This window comes from Quercus suber, unplaced genomic scaffold (assembly GCF_002906115.3).
Source record: "Quercus suber isolate HL8 unplaced genomic scaffold, Cork oak 2.0 scaffold_25, whole genome shotgun sequence".
Taxonomy (NCBI): domain Eukaryota; kingdom Viridiplantae; phylum Streptophyta; class Magnoliopsida; order Fagales; family Fagaceae; genus Quercus; species Quercus suber.
In genome coordinates, this window is record NW_027069490.1 from 333,730 (window position 1) to 355,437 (window position 21,708).

Sequence of the window (21,708 nt, forward strand, 5' to 3'; positions counted from 1 at the left end):
GACCATTTCAATAAGAAATTTCACCCCCCAAAAAAAAAAAGAGATGCTCAAATGAGTCAAAGAGATGAGGTTTTATAATACTAACTTTCATTTCATCTGGTTTAACTTCAAATATCCAGAATTAAAAAAGCTCAGAAATGCAGAGATACTCTCCTTGATTCCTGTGAGAATGTCTTCTCTCTCAGTGAATTTTGCTTTCCCTATGCTGGAATGGAAGCACACTCTCTCTCCCCTTTTCTCTCTCTCAATAAAAAATTGACACCCATTAAATACTCAAATATGAGACTGAAGCTCCCAACAAGAATTCCCAACCACTGTCATTCATTCTTCAGAATCAGTGTATGCTTGGATTAAAAAAAAAAAACTCAGTCATACATTACACGCCCACCACTCAGAAAATGAAGAAAAATAATATATATACTGATTTTGAGCTTGGAAACTCACAAAGAAATGCTTTTACAGACCTCATTGTCACACATTTCACGTACATATACTTCATTAATTCTCATCACTTCAGACTGAGATTCTTCAACTTTTCCTGCTTGCATGCAAGATTTCACATGCACTAGCTAGATTCTAAACCTAAACCCTAACCAATCAACAAACTTACACACATAAATTTTCAAATTTCTTCTTCTTGGCTAAAAGCAAACAAACCCATCACACATACAAACCAGCTGATCAAGAAAGCTAAAAAGATAATGAAATGCAAAAAATGACCAAAAATTTGACAATGGAAACAAGCAACTACATCTCTTACATAACCATTTTGCGATCTAATATGCGTCTTCTTTTGGACCGATCACTAGAACTCGAACGTTCAAGTAAAGATTTCAATGCATTTTGCAAGAAATGTACTGATTCAATGCTGTGATCTTTATCAGCCGCGACAATCAGAACATTGCGGATTCTTCCACCAAGTGTAGCCATTTCTGCTTTGAGAGTTTTCAAATGTAGAGACTTCAGGATCTCAATTAGGTCTGGCATTAGGTCAGTCCGGTCTTCACAACATAATGAGGCCTTGAATATTAACCTTCCATCACTAGTATAGTCGCCAGAGAGTACAGTGATCTCGTCGGTTTCAGAAGGTAAAGCTTCGAGTTCTGTGATTTCGGAGGTTTGTTCTTTAAGCTCTTTCACACGTTGAACAACCTTTGCAAGTAGTGAAGCTTTGTCTGTCTGAAAAAAACAACCCCAAAAAAAAAAATAAAAAGTGAGTAAAGGGTCAGAAACCCTAATTTTGAAAAGCTGGGAAACTTTCCCAATTAAACCACCAATGGCCAACCATAGAAGCTAGAAAAGGGTTTTCGAATATCGATCCCTTTTCTTTTCAGATTCTGTATTTGCAGATTGGACCATTCAAAAGTTGCAAAGAATTTTATAAATCCAAGATTTCGGAATCTAAATAAACTTTTTTTTTTCTTGTTTCTATTACAGAATAGTCCTAAATCTCCGCTTGATTGCCTGGAAAAAAAACAACACAAACTTGAAACTCTGAATCCTTAATTTGTTTTACACTGTTTATTTCCCTAGTCCAACAAACAAAAATGGAAAAACAGAAAAGTAGTTGAAGATGGAATTTAAGCTCGTGCCAACTAACCCAAACAGTGGTCTTAGACTAAGGTTAGAGAAGTCTTTGAGTGGAAACTAGTTCTTTAACTATGCCTATATTGGGTCAAAAATAGCACTGAAAAGTCTATGATTCTATATCCTAATCTCTTTTTCTTTTTCCAACTTTTCTTAGTAGCCAAACAGTCAAAAAAGTGCCAATCACATAGAACACAGGAATCTAATGTAGCACAACACCAAATTGTGACCCTTCAAAAAGCTCATGGTTTTCAAAACCTGTACACCAAAATTAATTTGAAAAAAAATACAAGTTAATGAAACATAATCTTAACCTCGTTGCTCAATTTGAAAAGTTTAAAAATAAAAAAATAAAAAAATCATTCCCACACTAAAATAAAATGAAAAACATACGCGCACACACAACACAGACTCACATAAATTGCCAAATTACCTTAGAATTACAAGGAAGAAGACTCCTCAGCTTATCAAGATGAGAGTTGATTCTCTCTCTCCTTCTCTTCTCAGCCTCCTTATGATTCTTCAAAGCCATAAGTGCTCGATCTTGGGGTGGTGTATCAGCCAAACCTGACACTTCCAAAGGGTAGTACGAGCTGGAACTACAAAAGCTCGGCATCCCAGCAAGCTCACATGAGTTCACTTCTGGGAAACCGTACGGACCCACGTTGAAGACACCGTTTCCGGCGAGAAAGCGGTAGAGATCATGGTTTTCCGGCTGATGCATGGTTTAGTTTTTGGGTATGATGGTGCTTTTTGACTGAGAGAGAGTGTGTGTGTGTTTGAAATGAGAAAGTGTTGGAAGCTTTCGGTGGGGTTTTGTCTTTAGGGTTTTTATCTGAGAATTTTTGGGTCGTTTGGGCCCTTTTTGCATTGATTTAATAATGTTGTCTATCATAAAGTTGGTGAGATTTCTCACGATATATATATGCATGATTGTGATTTGTTTGTTTGTTGTGTATTGATATTTTCATTTCATTTTCTCGCTCTCTGAATTATTCTACCCAAATAAACAACTCACATATTATATGACAAGTTGTCTAAATCATTCAATAAATTGAGTCAAATGTGGGCCAATTATTATCATACTTTATATATTTGTGTTATGTGTATTTAAAACCTTTTTTTTTTTTATATATATCTATTATAAACTCATGTGATATGATGATGTAAAATTAATGTAAATGTACGGTACGTATATCTAAAAAATTATTATATCTTCATGACTTTGCATATTTGCTCTATCTAAATATACAATAGGGGTTTAAATAATAGTTTAGCTGCAATGGTATTATTTGTAGCGTCTCAAATACGTGGTTCAAATCCAAAATCCTCCTTTCATACTATCTATCTAAAAAATATAGTTTTTTAAGCACTAATCCACCACCAAAAAAATAGTTTAGAGGCACAATAAATTTAATTTACAGTTTTTTCCATAATTAATTATTGAATAAAAGTGATGTTAGTGATAGACTTATATGAAAGTGATATCACACAAATCATAATTAATAATAACATCAACATTAATGAAATAAAGATTTTAAAAATCTGTCCCTATCATTATTATTATCGTATTTGATTGCAATTATTGTTATTCTCTATCTGTTTGCAACTTGTTAAACAACTTGCCACAATGCCACGGACAGATCAAGATAGCGTCTAGTAGTACTGGTGGAGTACATGAGATCATAATTCAAAAGCCAATTTAGTTTTAACAAATTGCAACATAACTTAAAATTCCTCTAACATTTTCCTTTATATCACAAATCCAATTACACCTCCTTTTCCGATAGATAAGGTATCATGTTAGAACTTTACTTATAAACTAGAAGCAGTTGAGTTGCTTTCTACCTTACCTTTTCCTTTTTCTTTTTCTATTGTTTATTTGTCACTCTCATAAGATTAGGTGGGATAAAGAGCATCCTTCTTCTTGTAGAGAATTAGCTAGAACATGAAATTACCTCACCTTATAAGTTTTTCAAACTTAATTAAATAATTGTAGGATTTCAATTCTATTTTTTAAATAAAAATATAAAGATAAGTTGTAAAATAGCAGTAGAAAAACTTGGGCATGATTTAATTTAGAGTTCACACCATCAATATGAAGTTAAAATTGTATAGTAACATTTCACTCATCAACATAGTATTTCTCCACTTCATGAAATTAAGGATTCTTTTATTTTTATTTTTAAAATTTTCTTGTTGAGTACAATATCTTTTTTAATTGAAATAGATTAAAGTATTAAGAGTGTGTTTAGTTGAACTTTTTTCCATTGAATTATTTTGTTTAAAAAATATAGTTACACCTAAGAAAAATAAGATATAAAAAATTGTACATAAATTAATTGGCGTTGAAAATAAGGTATGATTTTAATTTACAACAAACAAATACTAAATTTCCAATGTCTCATCGGCTTAATTAACGTTTTAGAACAATTGATTTAATTAAATCTAGGATCTCTAATCTCCTTAGCTTAACAGCGCATGTTCATTGGAGTTATGCATACAAATCTTTTTAAAGGAGTGTTTTTTGAAAAAAGAAAAAGAAAGAAACAACAACAACAACTTAGGATTGTATTACTAGATTGATAATGTGGCATTATTTTAACCATTTATTATTTTATTAAAAAAAATTGTTAAAATTTAAGGAACTCTACATTGTAGAGTATCTAGGAATTCCAAAAGATCTTCTTTCTTTTTTTTCTTTTTTTTTCAAACAAACATATATAAAATAATTCAAAGCAAAAAATGGTTGTTAAAGAAGACATCCCTAACTTCTTCCTTTATATCTTCCACTGTCTAATGGCCATCAGTGAGAAGAAGAGACGGTCTAAGAGTTAAAAAATAGTTAAAAGAAAAAGCAAAATAATATGTCTAGAGCATAAAAAAAATTATATTGCTGTGATGGTAAATTAAGATTGGTGTAAGTAAAATTGATGCCAGTAATGATGTCATATATGTATAAATAATATTACACTAATCACAATTTGACACCTTTACAACTGTGAAATTTATTTGAAAAAAATAAAATAAAATGCTAAACATGTGAGGAGGTTTAGTTTGCGCTTTTGAAATATGTTTTCGAAAAGGTTAAAAACTAGTTTTAAAATGAATTTCCAAAACACTTTTTTTAATGTTTTCTCATAAAAATAATGTTCGCTTTTAAAATATTAAAAACGGTTTTGAAGCTTCTCAAAAAAAAAAAAAAGTTTTTGAAATGTGAAATAGCAAAAAAATTGTTTTATAAATGTGTCATAATAATTTATTTTCAGCTTTTTTTTTTATCACTCCCTCTTTGGCAAATAAGTTTGCCACCGCAACACAATTGGTCAACAAAAACCCACAACCCATCACAATAGGCAGACAAAAATCCATCAAAACACAACAAAATTAAAAAATTCTTTAAAAAAAATTGAAATCACACAACAAATTAATCACTGTCTAGCTTTCTAATGTTTGTAGCAATGTCCACATGCTCGAATTCCTAACGTCTTCATCAGCCGCTTCAGAGCCATATTCGAAGAGCATGGAAGAGCATTCTCATCCAGCCCACTGTAGTTAGATGTCAAAATTGATAACATCTAGCACCTTTAATGGAGGGCGCTTTTTTAAATTTGATGTTAAATTATAGCATTTGACACCTTTGCTAAGAATGCTCAAAGGAAGCCTAAGGTGAATCTGTAACTGCATGAAGTTCGTGATTTTCCACCTTGGACAAACTCTAATTGAAGGAAAATTTAACATATAGGAACATCACTTAATCCAAAAGCTTAAATCAATGAGGTTGGACCGTTCAATTATATTTTTTAACTACTCACTTTTTCATTATTTCTATTCAATGTGACCTAACTCGCAAGCAACAAAGTAGGAAAAAAAAAATCACCATTGTTGTCTATAAGTTAAAAAATCCCAAGCACAAAAATGTCAAAATGGGACTACATGGGTTTCCAAGCAAAGTTACCCAATTTACAAAGAGTTTTGCCGTTTTGATTCTCTTACATCCATTATTTTATACATCCTTTTTCGCAAACAAACTCCGGTGTCTACAAGCAAGCACCAAGGGAGCACGAGGGATACATATATAAGATTTTGATGGATTAAAAGCACATATGAGTGTTCGTTCTCTTTTTTTTCTTTTTCTTTTTTTTTTCCCAATGTTTTTATAACAAAATTTTTTAAATATTTTGTAATTCAACCACTAGATTTCTTAAAAGGTTAATTTGCGCCAGTTGTTAGGTTGAATTGAAACATGTCACTGCGCTGGCAAAAAGAAAAAAGAAAACATGTCACACTGCTCTCTCTCTGTCTCTGTGAGACACTGGTACTGTCTCTGTATACCCAAATGTTATACAATCTGAGTTCTTGGGCCAAAAGCAGTCCAAGACCCTTAAACTTTTCAGCTTTAAAATCGGAATATGATTAGTCAAAGCCTCAAAGCTCTTCAAGGTACAAAGTGACATGTTCGATTTTATACTTCTATGGGCTATAGCAATAGGATTTCTGGGCTAGGGTTTAAGCCTTTGTATTGGATCAGCTACAGAGGCAATCCTAATCCCTTTTTTTTCTTTTTTTCTTTTTTTTTTAGGGGGGATTGGGTAATAAAAGGAAGGTTATCAATAGCAAAATTAATTCACATAAGCCACATCAAGTATTTTATCGGTTATGAAATAAATAATTGGTATTATGAATTTGTTTTCATAATTGTATTCAAACAATGATGCTATGGTTATGATTCAAATGATCAGTGGTATTATAATAATATATGACATTTTTAGTAGTGCTTCATATATGTGGTTCGAAACCACCTCTCCCTTTCCTACTATCTATTTATTTTAACTAACATTATTGATGATAGGGTTTGATTCTTGTTAAAAAACGAAGCTAATAGTTTTTTAGATTTCGATCCTCTCAAGTTCATGTGTACAACATAAATGTTGGTGAGGCTCATCTATATATATATATATATGTGTGTGTGTGTGTGAAACTGAGAGAAACTCAAATTAGAATTTCAAATTAGAGTTCCAATTTTTCGCCATGTGTCCTAAATTATTTATTCTCAAAGAGTTTTATTTCTTAATTTTAGAATCAAATATGGGACCATATCATAAATATTCATTCAAGTGAGTTATTAAGTACAAAAACCAAAGAGTCTAAAATAAATTAATCGTAAAAAAAAAAAAAAAAAAAAAAAAAAAAAAAAAAAAAAAAAAAAAAAAAAAAAAAAGTGCTTCACATAATAATAAAAAAATAAAAATTTTACATTTTATACCTAATAATATCTTTACAAAATTTTTTAAAGAGTTAACAAAATATAAAAATGACTATCAATAGTATTTCAATTATATATAGAAATTATATTATGCATCTTATTGTATATCTTTAAGTGTATCCATGCATATGCATGGGGTTATAAGCGAGTTTGTATTAAGAGATCACACCCACACCACGCAACATAACGAATAAAAGATTGGTGAAAACCTAGTTTTCATAAAATTGTTTAACGAAATTAAAAAAAAAAAAAAAAAAGGAAATGAAACCAAAAAAAAAAAAAAAAGGATAAAGAAAGAAGCATACTCATTGTTTATGCCCATTTTGGCAAAAAGGCCCAATGACAAAAGAAGCCCAACAATATAAAAAGGGGTGAAGAAAGAAAAGTAGCAAAGTAAAGAAATCACTAAGCCCGAATGGCACGAATAATGGTCTACGAGCCCATAAAATAACAAAGTGGCTCCAAAGAAAGCAAATGGGCCAAGAAAACCCCAAATAATGAAGTAGCAAGCCCATGGGAATCATGAGAAATAGAAAGAAAGCAAAAAAATAGGCCGGAGGAGCCCAAAGAAGGGAATTAGTAAATGGGATTGGTTCAAAAGGCCAATGAGCCCAAAGGTAAAGGATATGGTAATTGGGCCGGGGAAGCCCAAAAGATTTAGCAAAAGCCCATAGGAATGTAAAAAGCAGGAAAGATGGAATGGACCAAGGATGCCCCAAGGAATGGAACGGGCCGAGGACGTCCAAAGGAATAAAATGAGCCGGGGAAACCCAAGAATGTTATAAGAACTGACCCAACAGAAATACTGGGCAATGTAGGAATGAACACGGCAGGCACTTCAGCCCGCAAGCCCAGAAATGGTACAGTAAACAAGGGTAAACAACATCATAGCAAGAACAATGCAGTGGCATAGCAGGAGTACTAGCTAGCCCACAAACTATAAGTGAAAGGAGACAGGGGCCAAATTAAAGAAGAGAAAGCCCACACCCAAGCAATGCCCAGACCAAAGAAGAAACGAGATGCAAAGCGTGAAGACCTAAGAACTCATCCACGCCACAAAAGTTAAACAAACACCAGAACATGCAGCAGAGTAGACAAATCTGTAGGCAATGGAAAACACATGAGTTCCAAAAAAGAAATAGACTCATATAGGAGTGAAGCGCGCACACAAGGCTCAGGCACCACCTACTTGTATCTAACCAATACAGGGGAAGTGGGTTATGGATCAAAGGTAAGAGAATGTGTAATCTAGCGGTGGGAAGAAGGGGGGAGCCTATTCTGGGGTTTCGGCTCAAGCTCTTTTGGAGGAAATGTCCTGCTAGGATGACATACCACCCAAAAGAAGTAAACATGAGTTGGAATCACTAGGTGCATGCTATAAGAGTTAATAAGAGAGAAACCCAGCCCTTATTCGGATGGAAGTGCCAAGTGAAGCAAGAAAACAAAACAAAACTACTTTTGCCTGAGAATGAAGCATGGCGCGGCCAACACAAGGTAGTGGTGGTGGTTGAGCAGCCAGCAAACTAGTAGGCAGTCTGGGAAAGACACCCACAATAGACCAAAAATAGTTGAGGGGTAAAAATGTTAAATCTTATCACAGTAGGCAGTATAAAAAGGCCTTAGTGGTGCACAGTAAACAACAAAGAGGAGGGAATAGGGGAAAGCACGAAAAACAGAGAAATATAGGAAACAAAGAAAAACAGAGGGGATAAACAAAGAAAATAAGATAACCAAGAGTGAGCAAGAAAATAAGAGTGATAGAAGTAAAAAGCATGCACCAGTAGGCTACCCACTTCTCTCCCTCTCAATAGCCCACTCTCTAACAAGTTAAGAATCTAATATTAAGCCACTTAGGTCCATTTTCCAAATTGAGTAATTTCTATGGCAAGATTCTCCTGCGAGGTTACCCATGTAACACCCTGGTTATTAAGTGTAATTTAGAAGAAGCTTGAGGGGGGAAATTGGTGATTTACTCACCAGATATTTTTGGGGCAAATGGGTAATTAAGCTTTTCAACTTAAGTCACCTCCCCTCTTGCCCTCCTCATTTTCACGTTGATCTCTCTCCCCCTCTCTCGTTTTTCTTGTGTTGCCAGCCTCTCCCTTCCTCTCACCCAAATCTCACTCCCTCTTCATCTCTCGTGATCAACCACCATTAGATCATCCCTCTAGCCACCATGTACTCCTTTATTTGTGCCATTTCCTAACAATAATTTAAGGTAAAAATTCCTAAGACCCTTCTTCGAATGTCATGGGTATTTATCCTATTTTGTTTGTATTGCTATTTGATGTTGGGGTTTTGTTTTGAGGATGTTTTATTGAGGTGTTGGGACATTTAAGACTTTATTTGGAGGCTATTAATTTAATGAGGTGAATTGGATGTTATGTTTGGCAACCGTGTGAGTTGGGTTTCTTGAGAAATCATATGGGTCTTTAATTTATGTTGATGATTGGATTGATTTTTTGAAAGTGAGCTCCTTGCATTTTGGGAAATATTTTGACATATGTGAAATCTGTTGGTATTGAATTTGAAATTGTTTCATTGATATGTACATTATGCTTGTTGCATGCTAAGTGTTTGATAAATTTTCTATATGAGTTATGGGATTGGATTTCTTGCTTGCGCTATGATGATTGTTATATGATGTTATGGGTTGCATTTTTAGTTGTTAATGTGTGCTAACACATGTAGCTTTAAAGTTAATCAAGTCTCAAAACTTTTGGAATAGTATTAAAATTATAGTAATTTTCTTTTGGGACTCTAAATCTGTCCCTGACAGATTTGAGTCAGCTGCAGTAGGTGAATTTTAATAAATCATAGAAAAATTATTTTGGGCTGAATTTTTGATGGTACATACTATACATATAAGAGCTTATCCCTATTTAATTTCAAGTTTAATCGGATAACTTTTCATGGACCAAACAATTTTTACAAAATGGCTGGCCTGCTATGTATTGAATCTAAAAGTGCGATGAAAACACTGAGATTTTGTGGAATTTACTTCAAATCTTTGTTGAATGGATTGGCTTGCTAATTCATGTGCTTTCTTAGACATTTTCTTTACTTAGTTAATTTTAATAATGGTTTGGTTTAATCATTTAGTGCACAAAAGGGAAACTCATGAGATATGCTACCTCTCTTTTTGAATTGATGTGTTTTATGTTATGTTTATATGTGCTCATTGCTTGATACGGATAATTAAAATGGTTTGGTTTTGTGCTGTGGCACTATAAGTTTGTATGCTTGTTTGGTTCCTGTTTAGGAATGGGTACTTGTCTTAGGTTAGGCAAACTAGTCTTTAGTGCATTTGATTTTATTTAGGGGATCCTTTTCAATTTTGGAGACAAATGTGATGATAAACTTTGCGAAAGGCCTTGTTATTAATAGGCTTGATCCTTATGTTTCTAGGTTTCGAGATTCTTGGTGATGGTCCTAGTGACTGGATAGGTTGATTTTATGGGTTGAGGTAAAATCGGTTGGCTTTCCGAGGTAAGTGGCTTTTTAATGGGATTTTTGAAAATGAATCATTATTGCACTCAATTGTTTTATAGTTAAAACTTTGGAACATTATTCATGGTCTTCCTAAAATTTACTATTTGTACTGTTATTATTAATCATTTATGGAAAAAGCATGAGGCATTAGAAGTGCATCATATTTCTTATTGCCTATAGGGAAATGCATGATTTGTTAGCATGAAAAAGACTAGCATCTTTGATTAAATTCATGAGAATGGAATTCATGGATTTTATGGTATATTGGAAAATTTAAAGATGCTTTGATGATTGAGAAAGTTGATGCAAAACATTTTTGACAATTAATGGTTTTGAGGACTTTGAGAAAATTGTGGATATTTGGTTATTGAAATATCTCATGAAACTACTTGGAAGTAAACTATATATATTGAATACATTTAACTTGTGAGCTTTGATGTGGTTTTGCATTTGTGCTATGGTGTTGGTAATTACCCCGTTTTTGTGACAACATCTTTGTGACGTGTGATTACCCCATCCTTGTGACAACGTCTCTGTGATATGTGATTAACCTGTCTTTGTGATGACAAGCCAAGTTGGTAGCTCCCACTTTGCATGACACGGGTAAATCCTTGAGTGTGTGGGTGAGGCTGCTACCCATAGGGCCAAAAGATCACATGCAAAAGGGATACTGTGTGACGCGTCATTCCCTGCTGCTCATAGAGGAAAGAGGTAAATCCTTAAGTGTGCGGGTGAGGCTAAGTAGGGCCAAGAGACCACATGCAAAAGAGGTACTACATGACGCATTATCCCCTGCTACCCATGGGGGGGATAGGTAAATCCTTGAGGGTGTGGGTGAGACTAGGCAGGGCCAATAGACCATATACCAAAAGAGGTACATATCGTGCTAGTGTGTTTGGGTTCTAACCTCTTTGTGGCAGTATGACATCTTGGTGACATTTCCATCTTTGTGGCACCTTGGGTGAGGTTTTTGGTTTTGAAATGGTATTGGATATTTTTATGGTCACACTGAATAAAAAATAGTTTCATTGTTATTTTGAGAAGCTTGGTGCTATATTATTTCTTTTCATTCTTGTCATGTTGTTAATGAAATTGATTTTACATAAATTAAATGGAAATTTCCAAATTATAGCATTCTTGTAAAATGATCATTATCATGAAACTTGCATTTCCCCGCCCCCCATTAATTATACTACTTACTGGGTTTTAGCTCATTTCACTTTCCAACAGTTTTACAGATAAATTAGCTTTACATCAGGTGTGGAGCTTAGTTTATTGGTGGTGATTAAAGTGCTATGCTAAGCGGGAGATTTGTTCTAAAATTGTTGGTGACTCAACTTATTGAATTTATCGAGGCCATAGCTAATACTACTAGAGATTAGGCTCTTAAGGTTTGTTAACCTTGGGTGTGGTAGACCTAGATTTTCTGTTGAGGTTGCATACCTTAGAAAGGATCTTGACTTTGTGTTTATTTTATTTGGAGCGTTGGATTGTTAAGTATGTTTGGAGACACATGATTTGTAGCTTGTATTACTTGTAAATATGTCATAGAGCTCTGACTTGTATTTTGGAGATATCAATATATTTATTTACTTTATCTAATGTGATGCGAACCTCAATCGACAGCTTTGAGACCCAACAAAAATAATGGATACTTGCCCAAGAAAGCTAAAAATTCATTTTTTTGATAGAAACCTGACCCAACGTTTATAATCGAAACGCGAACCAAAGGTTAAGCAATGACCTTGACCAATGATTATAATGAATCACGAACCAAAGGTATAAAGTTTGAACGCACAAGGAAGAATCCCTGATAAGTTCATAGTTCCTGAAGAACCAAAAGAAGAGCAAAGCCTCACCTTTTCTAATTTTTATTCACTAATTTCCTTATTACAATGAGTGCATGCTATTTATATGACATGACTGGAAATAGAAAATATAAAAAACGTACTAAATAATAAAACCCTAAATAAAAGTTGATTTGGTCTGAAATTAGCAGATCCAAAATAGGAAAAATAGCTAAAAACGTTCTAAATAATAAAAGCCTAAAATTAAGGTAGATCTGATCCAAAACTAGATGCTCCAGACTAGGAAAAATATTTATTAACTGATATGGAGCTGAAAAATCAATGAACCATTAATCCACACCATAAATCATGCCCAATTAAGCCAGATTAGCCCTCAATAGCTTGGATTAAATTTATTACGCCTTCATCTTCCTTTAGGCCAAGTTTGGAATGTCCTCCGTTAGAATCAGCCCAAATCTCTTGAACAAGCCCATTAAGTGCTTCTTTAATCTTCTTGGATCTTGCTTTAATAACAGGCCCAACTGGAACATGCAATGGATCCTTGAATGCTTGTTGATTCTCATCAAAATGGAAAGAAAAGAAAAAGATCCCGTACAATCTCTCTTGAAGGCTCAATTTTTCATGCTTTGGACCCTTTTGAGTTTGGGTGTGACAACCCACATTGGAGATTGATTCCCTTCTTGGACTTGAATCTACCAAGGAGCCAAGTTTAGCAAACTAATCCTCTTCCTTCTTTTGTTATGATTGATCAAAGACTAATGCTATTTTCTTGTTATCAGCTTACTCCTGTCATAATTACATTATCATATTTTCCTTTCGTGGAATTGTTTAAGCGTTATTGTTGTCAGTAGCAAGTACTTTAGTTAAAACATTTTAGTTATCTTGCTGTATTATGTTTCTCCTGCTATAACATTTTTTGTGACAATATTTCCTGCCGTGGGCACGCGACTACACCAAGATTCCTACCAGGGGTTCTAACTTGTGCACAAGCTGACCTAAGGTGAGTTTCAATTAAGCCAGTCCCGACTCTTCAATCCCAGAATCATTGGATCGTAGTACGGCAGGAGCAATCTAGTCCAAAACATAAAAAGGCCCACCACACTCATGCATAGTGCTTAACTACTTATGCATAAGTTATTGACTTCACCATCCATTTATATGAAAAATAAAACCAATTAATTACCTCCACTTATGCTTGTTTCTTTTCTTTCATACTTAAGTATGAGTTTCTTATTCAACAAAAAAGTGTGAGTTTCCTTGTCAAAAAGTCTTACAACTTGACTAACACATCTTGGTACTTCTAACTCAAATGAGATAAATTAAAATCTCTTCTATTATTTCACTTTCCTATCCCTTCTTAATTTTCTATTCTCTTATTTTTTTTTCCCATCTCCCCAGTCAAACAAACTCTAAAGAAAAATAAAAGTTTTACGTCCACATCATTTTCACAATAAATCATAGGTGATAAGTTGTTATTAGTTATAATTTGAATTCATAACTTAAATTACTTTTTTACCCATCCATAACAACCAATAACAATCTATCTACCAATTAAGATTTGTTGTGAAAGTATCGTGAAAATGTTGTAGACATAGTATTTAAAATAAATAAATAAATAATATGTCTAGGGTTAGAAAGAATATCATACGGTTATCTCTTTTTCTTTTTCTTTTTTTTCCTTTTTTGATAATCAATCAGATGGTTATTGCAATTGTGTGTAACACGGTCAAGTGAATTTTTTTTAACCTTTTTGAGAATCATGATGAAGTCACGATACATGTTTTCCAACATTTGACCATATAGTGGAGGATAAGAACCCCCCCATCTCATGAGAAGCAAGCCAAACAACATAAAAACAAATAAAGGTGGATTTGGATTAATTGATTATTTATTTTTTGAAAGTATTGTAAAAAGCGTAGAAGGAGAAAAAAATTAGTGTGAAATGTGCCAAAATTAGTTTAAAATTTTTTTTTTTTTTTGGGGGGGGGGTGTGGACTTCCAAACGTAATTTCATGGAGAGGCCTGCTTACAGGGCCAAAAACCTGGGCTGGAAATTGGCCTACTTATAGAATGTGTAGACTGCTATTTATATATATGGCTCTCTTTTCAGAAGGCCAGGCCCGGCCCCTTATCTTTATAGTATGAAGCCATCCCAACCAACCAGGAAGAAAAAAAGATTAAAATAAAATAAATTTAAAAAAACATCCCACAAACACAAAACGGAAGCATTTACCCTTATATTAGTGAGTTCTCTATTTTAGTTATATTAGAATTGTGTAGTTAAATGATTAAATTTATCATATCTCAAAAGTTTAAACTTTTGGAAGAATCAATTATTTAATATAGTATCAGAATAGGAAATCCTGAATTCAATCCATGTCTCCTCCACTTTACCTCTTATTTAAATTATTAAATTTGCCATGTTCCAATAGTTTAAGCTTGGAAAAATCATTATTTTAACAAGACAAAAGATTTTGCCTATAACAATGAAAATTTTGCATTCTACAATAATTTGAACTAGTATTTTATGAAATAGTTAATCATAAAGGGTGATCTAACAGTCAAGTTACTAACAGAAATAGATGGTGAGATCAATATATAAAAAAAAAAAAGAATCAAACATTGAAGGTCTAAAATGAAAACTTTAAAACTTAAAAAAGACTACAATGAAAACACCCCTAAATTCTTTAAGAGCAAAAAAATGTACTTCAATTTTTTTTTTATTATATAAATTTTAATTGAAATAATGTTCATGAAATATCACGCTTCTCACTCATCATCCTATTAAAATTTTCTTGTCACGTCCGTTGAACTTCATTTGAGGAGCACAACTCAACTAAAGAAAATGGGACCCTTTACAAGTCATTCCTCTCTTTCTTTATGGTTGCTTTCAGCACAGCTTCACCATTTTGATATTTGATTCTCCCTAAGAATGCACGTATATTGTGTTTGCCATTATTAACCAATTATGGAATTTCTTTGCAGTCCACATCCAGTTCATTAAAGGTCCCTTTTGGAAACATGTTATAAAAACTATGTATACTTTAAGATTTGGCAACTAGGAACTTCGGGTAATCTGGACAATGGGCATGCATGTGGTAGCTAGCTATATAGCTACTAGTTGTGTCAAAGAAGAAAATGATACTTGAATAATGAACAATTCAGGTTCGTCCCACCTTAGAAATTCTTGGCTCAATTGGTAAAATAAAAGAGTATCGGATTAAATTCTTTATGAACAAACTTAGGCTTATAGGGGAATTGAGAATGACTTTTAAGTTCATACTCTAAACTCATTTGTGCTTTTATAATAGAAAGATTCATGCCCCTTGAATGAATGATGCAGGCTCATCAATTGTTGGAAAGAACAAAGAATTCATCAAGCAAACATATTAAAAGAAGTGAATGAATGGGTGTTTCAACATCAACTACTTTCGAGTAATGGTAGGCTTTTTAAAACTTGATTATTATTCGGTTGCTAATTAACAAGGTTATTCGTAGTAATGCCAATTATAATTTATGGTATCCACCCATTTGATTCTCGACCTGTACAATAAATTCTCAATTGACAAATTGTACCACAGATGTCAGTTTCCAATTTTATTTATAGAAATATTTATAGTGCATATAAAGGAAAGCTTGAATAAGATAATTAAGTTGTGCTGGTGCATGCTTGAAATAAGCCTATAGAAGTATTTAATAAAATTATCACAATAGCTAGCTTTTGATTAGAGTTAGCTTTTCTTATTTTAAGTAAAAACATATACTTCTGCTGCCACTGAAACCAATTTTTCACATTCAAAAATTCTCTTCATGGCCTCCACGAAAGAAGAACCAGTACTTTCATCAAACTTTACAACTATACTAATAACATATTGTATAACTAATAATTAATCATATAGACAAAAGAGAGTACTGGTTTGGTTCTTCCTAACACCTCCCAAGTACAACTTTCACTTTGCTAAAGGAACTAAACAATTGAATGTTGAAACTCAAAAAAGGCAAAAACCAAACGAAACCTCGGAAAAGAGTGGTGAAGTGGCACATGTGCTAACAACACATTCATTAAAAGATCACAGTGACAAATAATGAAATAAGCTCTGGTTTCATCATTAAATTCACTATGATCATTCAAGCTCATTGCTTTTGATGGTTTAGCATTACTTTTTTTCTGAAACAAAAATGGAATAAAAGAGAGAGCATTTAAATATAATAATGAAAACAGCAGTTCTTGTCTGCTTTGATATAGATTGGTGTCACTCACACATAAAAAGCACTCTTTTAAGTAATCGCTATCATAATACTACTGCATTTGCAGTTGCAGGTCATGAGTGGAACTCAAAGGATTAAAAATGCTTCTCCCTTTCTCTCTCTCTCCCTCTTGGGTATTTTATTGCTGTCCCTTAAATTTAGCATGCTTTAACTGAAAATACGGCTTTTGATGGGTTGAAATGATGGACCATACTTACCCAAGAATAAAAATCTGCTCTACTAAAATAAGAATGATGCAACATGGGTGCAATGAGGTATACAGTAGTTTTTACTTTTTCGTTTACAGACCTTTTAAGAAATTTATTTACACCCCCCCCCCCCCCAACAAACACAAAAAAAAAAAAAAAAAAAAAAAAACCCTAAAAGTTAAATCAAGTATTAAAAGTTATATGAACAATTTTCTTTTTTTAAGCTAGAGATAATTAACAAATGATACAACATTAGGGATGGAAACAAGCCAAGTTAAACCGAGTATTAAAAGTTCATATTTATTCATTTAATTTAATTTCTGGCACCAACTAACACGAGCTCATCGTCAAATAAGATAATATATTCAAGCATGGTTTATATATTTCCTTGCCATACAAGCATTAACTCGTTCACAACAAGCTACTTGATTAACTAACATATATATAGCAAAATTATGACTAGATTTTTTATCCATTCACAAATCTATGAATTTTTCTGCAAATAGAGTGTTTTATTGTCAATAAACTACAAATGATAATTTGATATCATATGAACTTATTTACAAATTTACATAATCCAATCCCAAGTCTATACCAATATATTTTTAGACAAATATACATATAAAAATATAATATTATATATAAATAATTTGAGGCTCATTTAATAGTTGAGACTAAATTATGGCTTGAGCTTGGCTTGTTTACTAAACAAATGAACATAAACAAACCCTCTTTTTTATGAATAAGGATAATTATATAGATATCTAGAGAACAAGGAATGGGCCCAACCCATCTCAAATCTTCTAGGGTAAAAACCCAAGGAGAAAGAGAAGAAATGGAAATGACTCCATCCCAATTACAAAATGTAGCCCATCATGTCAATTAGTTGTGAGAAATGATATTAACATCCCTAAAAACAAAGAAAAATTCTAGCAAAAGAGAGAATCCAGAGCAACTTTTGACATAGGGAGATAAGAGTTACCATAGAGAACTTAAATAATGGTAAATAAGCATTTTTCTTGAGCCAAACTCAAATTGTTCATAAGCAGCTCAGTTCAATTACAACTTTAGACAATATCAATATAAAAAGTCCAAGATATAAGCAAGTTTAACGGCTTAGAGATTATATTAAAATATCATTTATTTACCATTATTTAAGATAAAATTTTGATTCAACGATAGGCCTTCATCATCAAACAATATTCACGAGAAAAAAGGGCTTTAACAAGCAAGAATACAAGATGATGGAACCCATTAGACTTATAAAAGTCCCACCCCCCTCCCTCGGTTGCATATGGTTGGAAGGATAGAAAATGTTGCAATAATAGAAAAGTAAGAGGATATAAACTTTTTCTTTTTTCTTTTTCACCATGTGTTTGGTAGACAGGATGAAAAAGTAGATTGATAGATAATAAATTACTATGATGTCCTTTTTTTTTTTTAAGAAATATGATGTCCTTATTATTAAATGTGAAATGATGGAAAAGTAGATAAGTGATTTTGTAATTTTCTTTTCAATAACATGTCCCTCCCAATTTTTTCTTCCAATTGGAGAAAACAACGAAGCCAGGTGGAAAACTCAACAACCCAATATTATTTCTTCTCCCTTTCCATCCCAACTAATGGAAAATTACTTTTTTTTTTTCTCTTCATTTCTTTCCTCCATTTTCTATCTTCTCCATTTTTCTTCCCTTATTTTCCATTCACTCCCTTTTCACCTCTACCAAACATTAAAAACACTTTTTTTTTCCCTTAGATATATTTGACTCAATCAAACTCAAACAAGCTTGAGAGTAGTTGCAAACAGAGCCAAGATTTGAATGAGGCAGTGTAAAACTAGAGAGGCCCCACTCCTATGTGAGAGTGAGAAAATATAATCCCAAAAGATGTATTAATTTTCTGTAAAACTGTAAATTATGCATTTTACGTTGTGGTATTTATACACAAACCCTACCACCAGTACAAATCATATTCGTACAAATTTTACTATTTCAATATCATCATTGACCCGTGATTTTCTACCATTTTACTAATTTTTACAGCCGAAAATTAGGGTTTGGGACCACCAAATAAGATTTTACATCGGTAATTGTCTAGTATGCGTGAGACTAAGAGACAGCACATGCGTGGAGATTAATCAAGTTCTCAATGAAATCCAGACACATCATTAGGAGCCAAAAAAAAAAATTTGTTAATCTCATTGGGAAAAATAAAAATAAAAAGTATAATTAGAAACAAAAATGATTGATTAAAACGTTATTTAAATGTACAAGTACGCATATGGGAATTCCACCCCTTTGGAGACATCCATTATGACTGCAATTAATGTTTTCTCTAATTTTCTTGGACAAAATCACATGCTTTGTTTCTCTTGCTTATTAAAACATCATCCTCAGCTGTTTCATAAAAAATGTCATTTTGACATATCAAAAGTCAACTTTATTGTTTTACTACATCATTTTACAATATCTCATTCATCAGATGTTTTATCATTCAATTCTATACATTATAATATTATTTACTACACATTAAAATAATATGTTATCTCCTCCCTAGTCCCTATCATAACCATCAACAACAACAATGGCACATCCACCACTGCCGCAACAACACCAACCAACCACCACCGGCACAAACCCACATACACCAATGCCACCTTAAGAAAAAAAAAAAAAAAAAAAAAAAAAAGGACGAGAGATCAGCACGGCAAAAAACACAACCAAGTCAAACAAACCCACATCCCAAATCAAACAAACCCAAAAGCAAAACCCACCGGTGTATGGGTTGCTGTGGATGTGGTGGGTCAGGTTCATGTGTTGTGTTGGTGGATGGCAAAAAAAAGAGGGGAATCAAATCTTAGTAAGATCAGGCAGATTTCGGTGGAGGCAGGTTGCTTGGAGCGGCATCGACAGAGGTGAAGCAAGCTGCTTGGCGAGCGCCATCAACGCAGGCGAGCAGCGTTGGCATCGGAGGAGAGGTGAGCTTGGCGAAGGAGGAGGTGAGCTGCTGGCGAGCTTCTAGTGAGCGGCGTGGAGAGATCACTGTGGTGGATTGTGAGAGAGGCTAAGATAGAGAGAGAGGGGAGAGAGAAGGGCTGAGAGAAAGTGAGGCATATAGGAGAGAGGAAAAAAAAAGATTAAATGACACAGGAGAGAGAAAAATAATTAAAAAATTAATATTTTCATATACCATTTATGGCCGTACCGTGCCATCTTTAAAACGTCACTGTTTATATGTGTCAAATGTTTTGGCATTTGACACACCTCATGAGGGAGGATTTTTGGTGTTTGGTGTGCCTAATGCCAAATATTTGGCATTTGGCACACCTAATGGTGATGCTCTTATCCCTTCATAGACCATACTATATTATTTCTCTTTATTTTAAAAATTGACTAATATTATCTAATTTATAATATTTTCACAATAAATATTTTGTAGCAATATGTTATTAATAGATACAAAAATGATGTTAGTGGTGGGTTCAAAATTTAGAACTAGTAACAATTTGTCATCTAGAATTTGTTGTTTAATTATTGTGGAGGCTGTACGTTTTTAGATCCCTGTAAACTAGATTGTTTAATCTAATTAATTAACCAAGTGAATACTTAGGTTTATTATTCAGATCGAGGTTAAAACAAAACAAATCATATCAAGTAAAGCAACGTAAAAGTAAATAACAAAACGATATGATAACCCAAGAAAACCAAACTGGTAAAAAACCTGGGGAGGATTTAACCTAGCTATCCTTATGGTAAAAAACAAATCCACTATGAAAGAATTGAAGTTTGTACAATAGAACTTAGATCACTAACATTCTATTGCTACCTCGAGTAGAAAATTTACTACCACGACCCCATAATAGCTCTGAGTCCACAGGCTACTTCTTCCCTTGGCCTTTGCAATACAAGCACCCACACTTGTGATAAAAAGAAATACAAACTCTCTTATTTGTAACTCCAAGACCATCCTTGAAAGTTTAGATCACCAGCACCTTTGATGACTAGAGAAGACAACAACTTCTACAACACCGAATCTTGAGATTCTTCAAGGAATAATACCAGTAGAATACATTAGAGAGTTTTTGGGTACAAAACCCTAGATACAACAAAGGCACACTCTTATCTCTCTGAAAAGCCTTGAAAACCCTACCTAGAGTTAGCTAATGATGTCCTTTAAATATTGGAAAAAATGGATCGCAATTTGGGGTTCAAACGAATAAGTTATGGCCTTTTTACATTTGCCAATTTTTGTTGATTTGCGACTTTCGATCGATCGAATAATTTTCGATCAATCAAGTATTGCAGAAATTGAATAATAATATCCTACAATTGCTCAATTCCAAACTTAATTTAAACCAAACTTTGAGCAAGTCTAAATCTAGACAAAATGTTTTGATTATGGTTTGCCAATATATACAAATTAAAGTTCTACTATATAAGTTTCTAAAGTCTTAAAATCTAACAGAAGTAGCTACCTTATTTATATTTAATGTATTACCTTTATTTATTTTTAAAAAAATTAAAGTGACTATAAATTTTAGTTTCATTTTAATTCAAACTAGAAAAAGCGAATGAAAATGTATAGATATTTTAAATAAAGTTACACATAAATGAAGAAAGTTACCATCATTGTTTCTAATAACTTTATAAAAGGTGCCATATTTGAAGACATTAAAAAATGAAACAAAAAAGCAATAAAGTAAAATGAAAATATCTTCTCAAAAAAAAAAAGTAAAATGAAAATATATTTCAGAGCTAGGGAGTCGTGAAATTTTAACGAGCGGAGCATTGGAGCATCATTGATAATTGAGGTGCTACTACTCTCTCTCTTTGTTTCTCTCTCACACGCACACACTGTAACACTGTACATTAAAATGCAATCCTCATGGATCCACTAAAGCTTTTACGAGATAAAAAGCCCAGAAAGTATCAAAAGCATATAAATTCGGAATCATAAAGAGTGATTAAAAAGTGAAAACTATCCAAATGCAATTTTTTCTTTTCTTTTTTGAGAATCCAATTGTATATTTTATTTAAATCCCAAAATTCAAAGAAATTTCTTTTTCCTTGACCCTAACACCATAAGTACTACTAGATGC

At 33.1% G+C, this 21,708-nt stretch overlaps 1 protein-coding gene and 1 long non-coding RNA gene across 2 annotated transcripts; one reads left to right on the plus strand and one right to left on the minus strand.

Moving 5' to 3' along the window:
- Positions 1 to 391: 391 nt before the first annotated feature.
- LOC136064774 (transcription factor bHLH106-like) lies at positions 392 to 2,461 on the minus strand. Its single transcript, XM_065766949.1, has 2 exons — positions 2,021 to 2,461; positions 392 to 1,179 (listed from the first exon to the last, which is right to left on the minus strand). Exons 1-2 carry the CDS (start codon positions 2,309 to 2,311, stop codon positions 757 to 759), a joined length of 714 nt encoding a protein of 237 aa, XP_065623021.1. The 5' UTR covers positions 2,312 to 2,461; the 3' UTR covers positions 392 to 756.
- Positions 2,462 to 8,814: 6,353 nt separating this feature from the next.
- On the plus strand, positions 8,815 to 11,947 carry LOC136065031 (uncharacterized). The gene is made up of 3 exons (XR_010626678.1): positions 8,815 to 9,071; positions 10,262 to 10,342; positions 11,576 to 11,947. It is a non-coding gene; the product is annotated as an uncharacterized LOC136065031 (long non-coding RNA).
- The last annotated feature ends 9,761 nt before the right edge of the window (positions 11,948 to 21,708 follow it).

What these genes read in the sequence shown, in the direction of transcription:
- LOC136064774 (XM_065766949.1), bottom strand. Translation starts at nt 2,311, where the DNA reads ATGCATCAGCCGGAAAACCATGATCTCTACCGCTTTCTCGCCGGAAAC. An exon ending in TTCTTCCTTGTAATTCTAAG is followed by an intron (nt 1,180 to 2,020) that starts GTAATTTGGCAA and finishes TGTTTTTTTCAG; the next exon opens with ACAGACAAAGCTTCACTACT.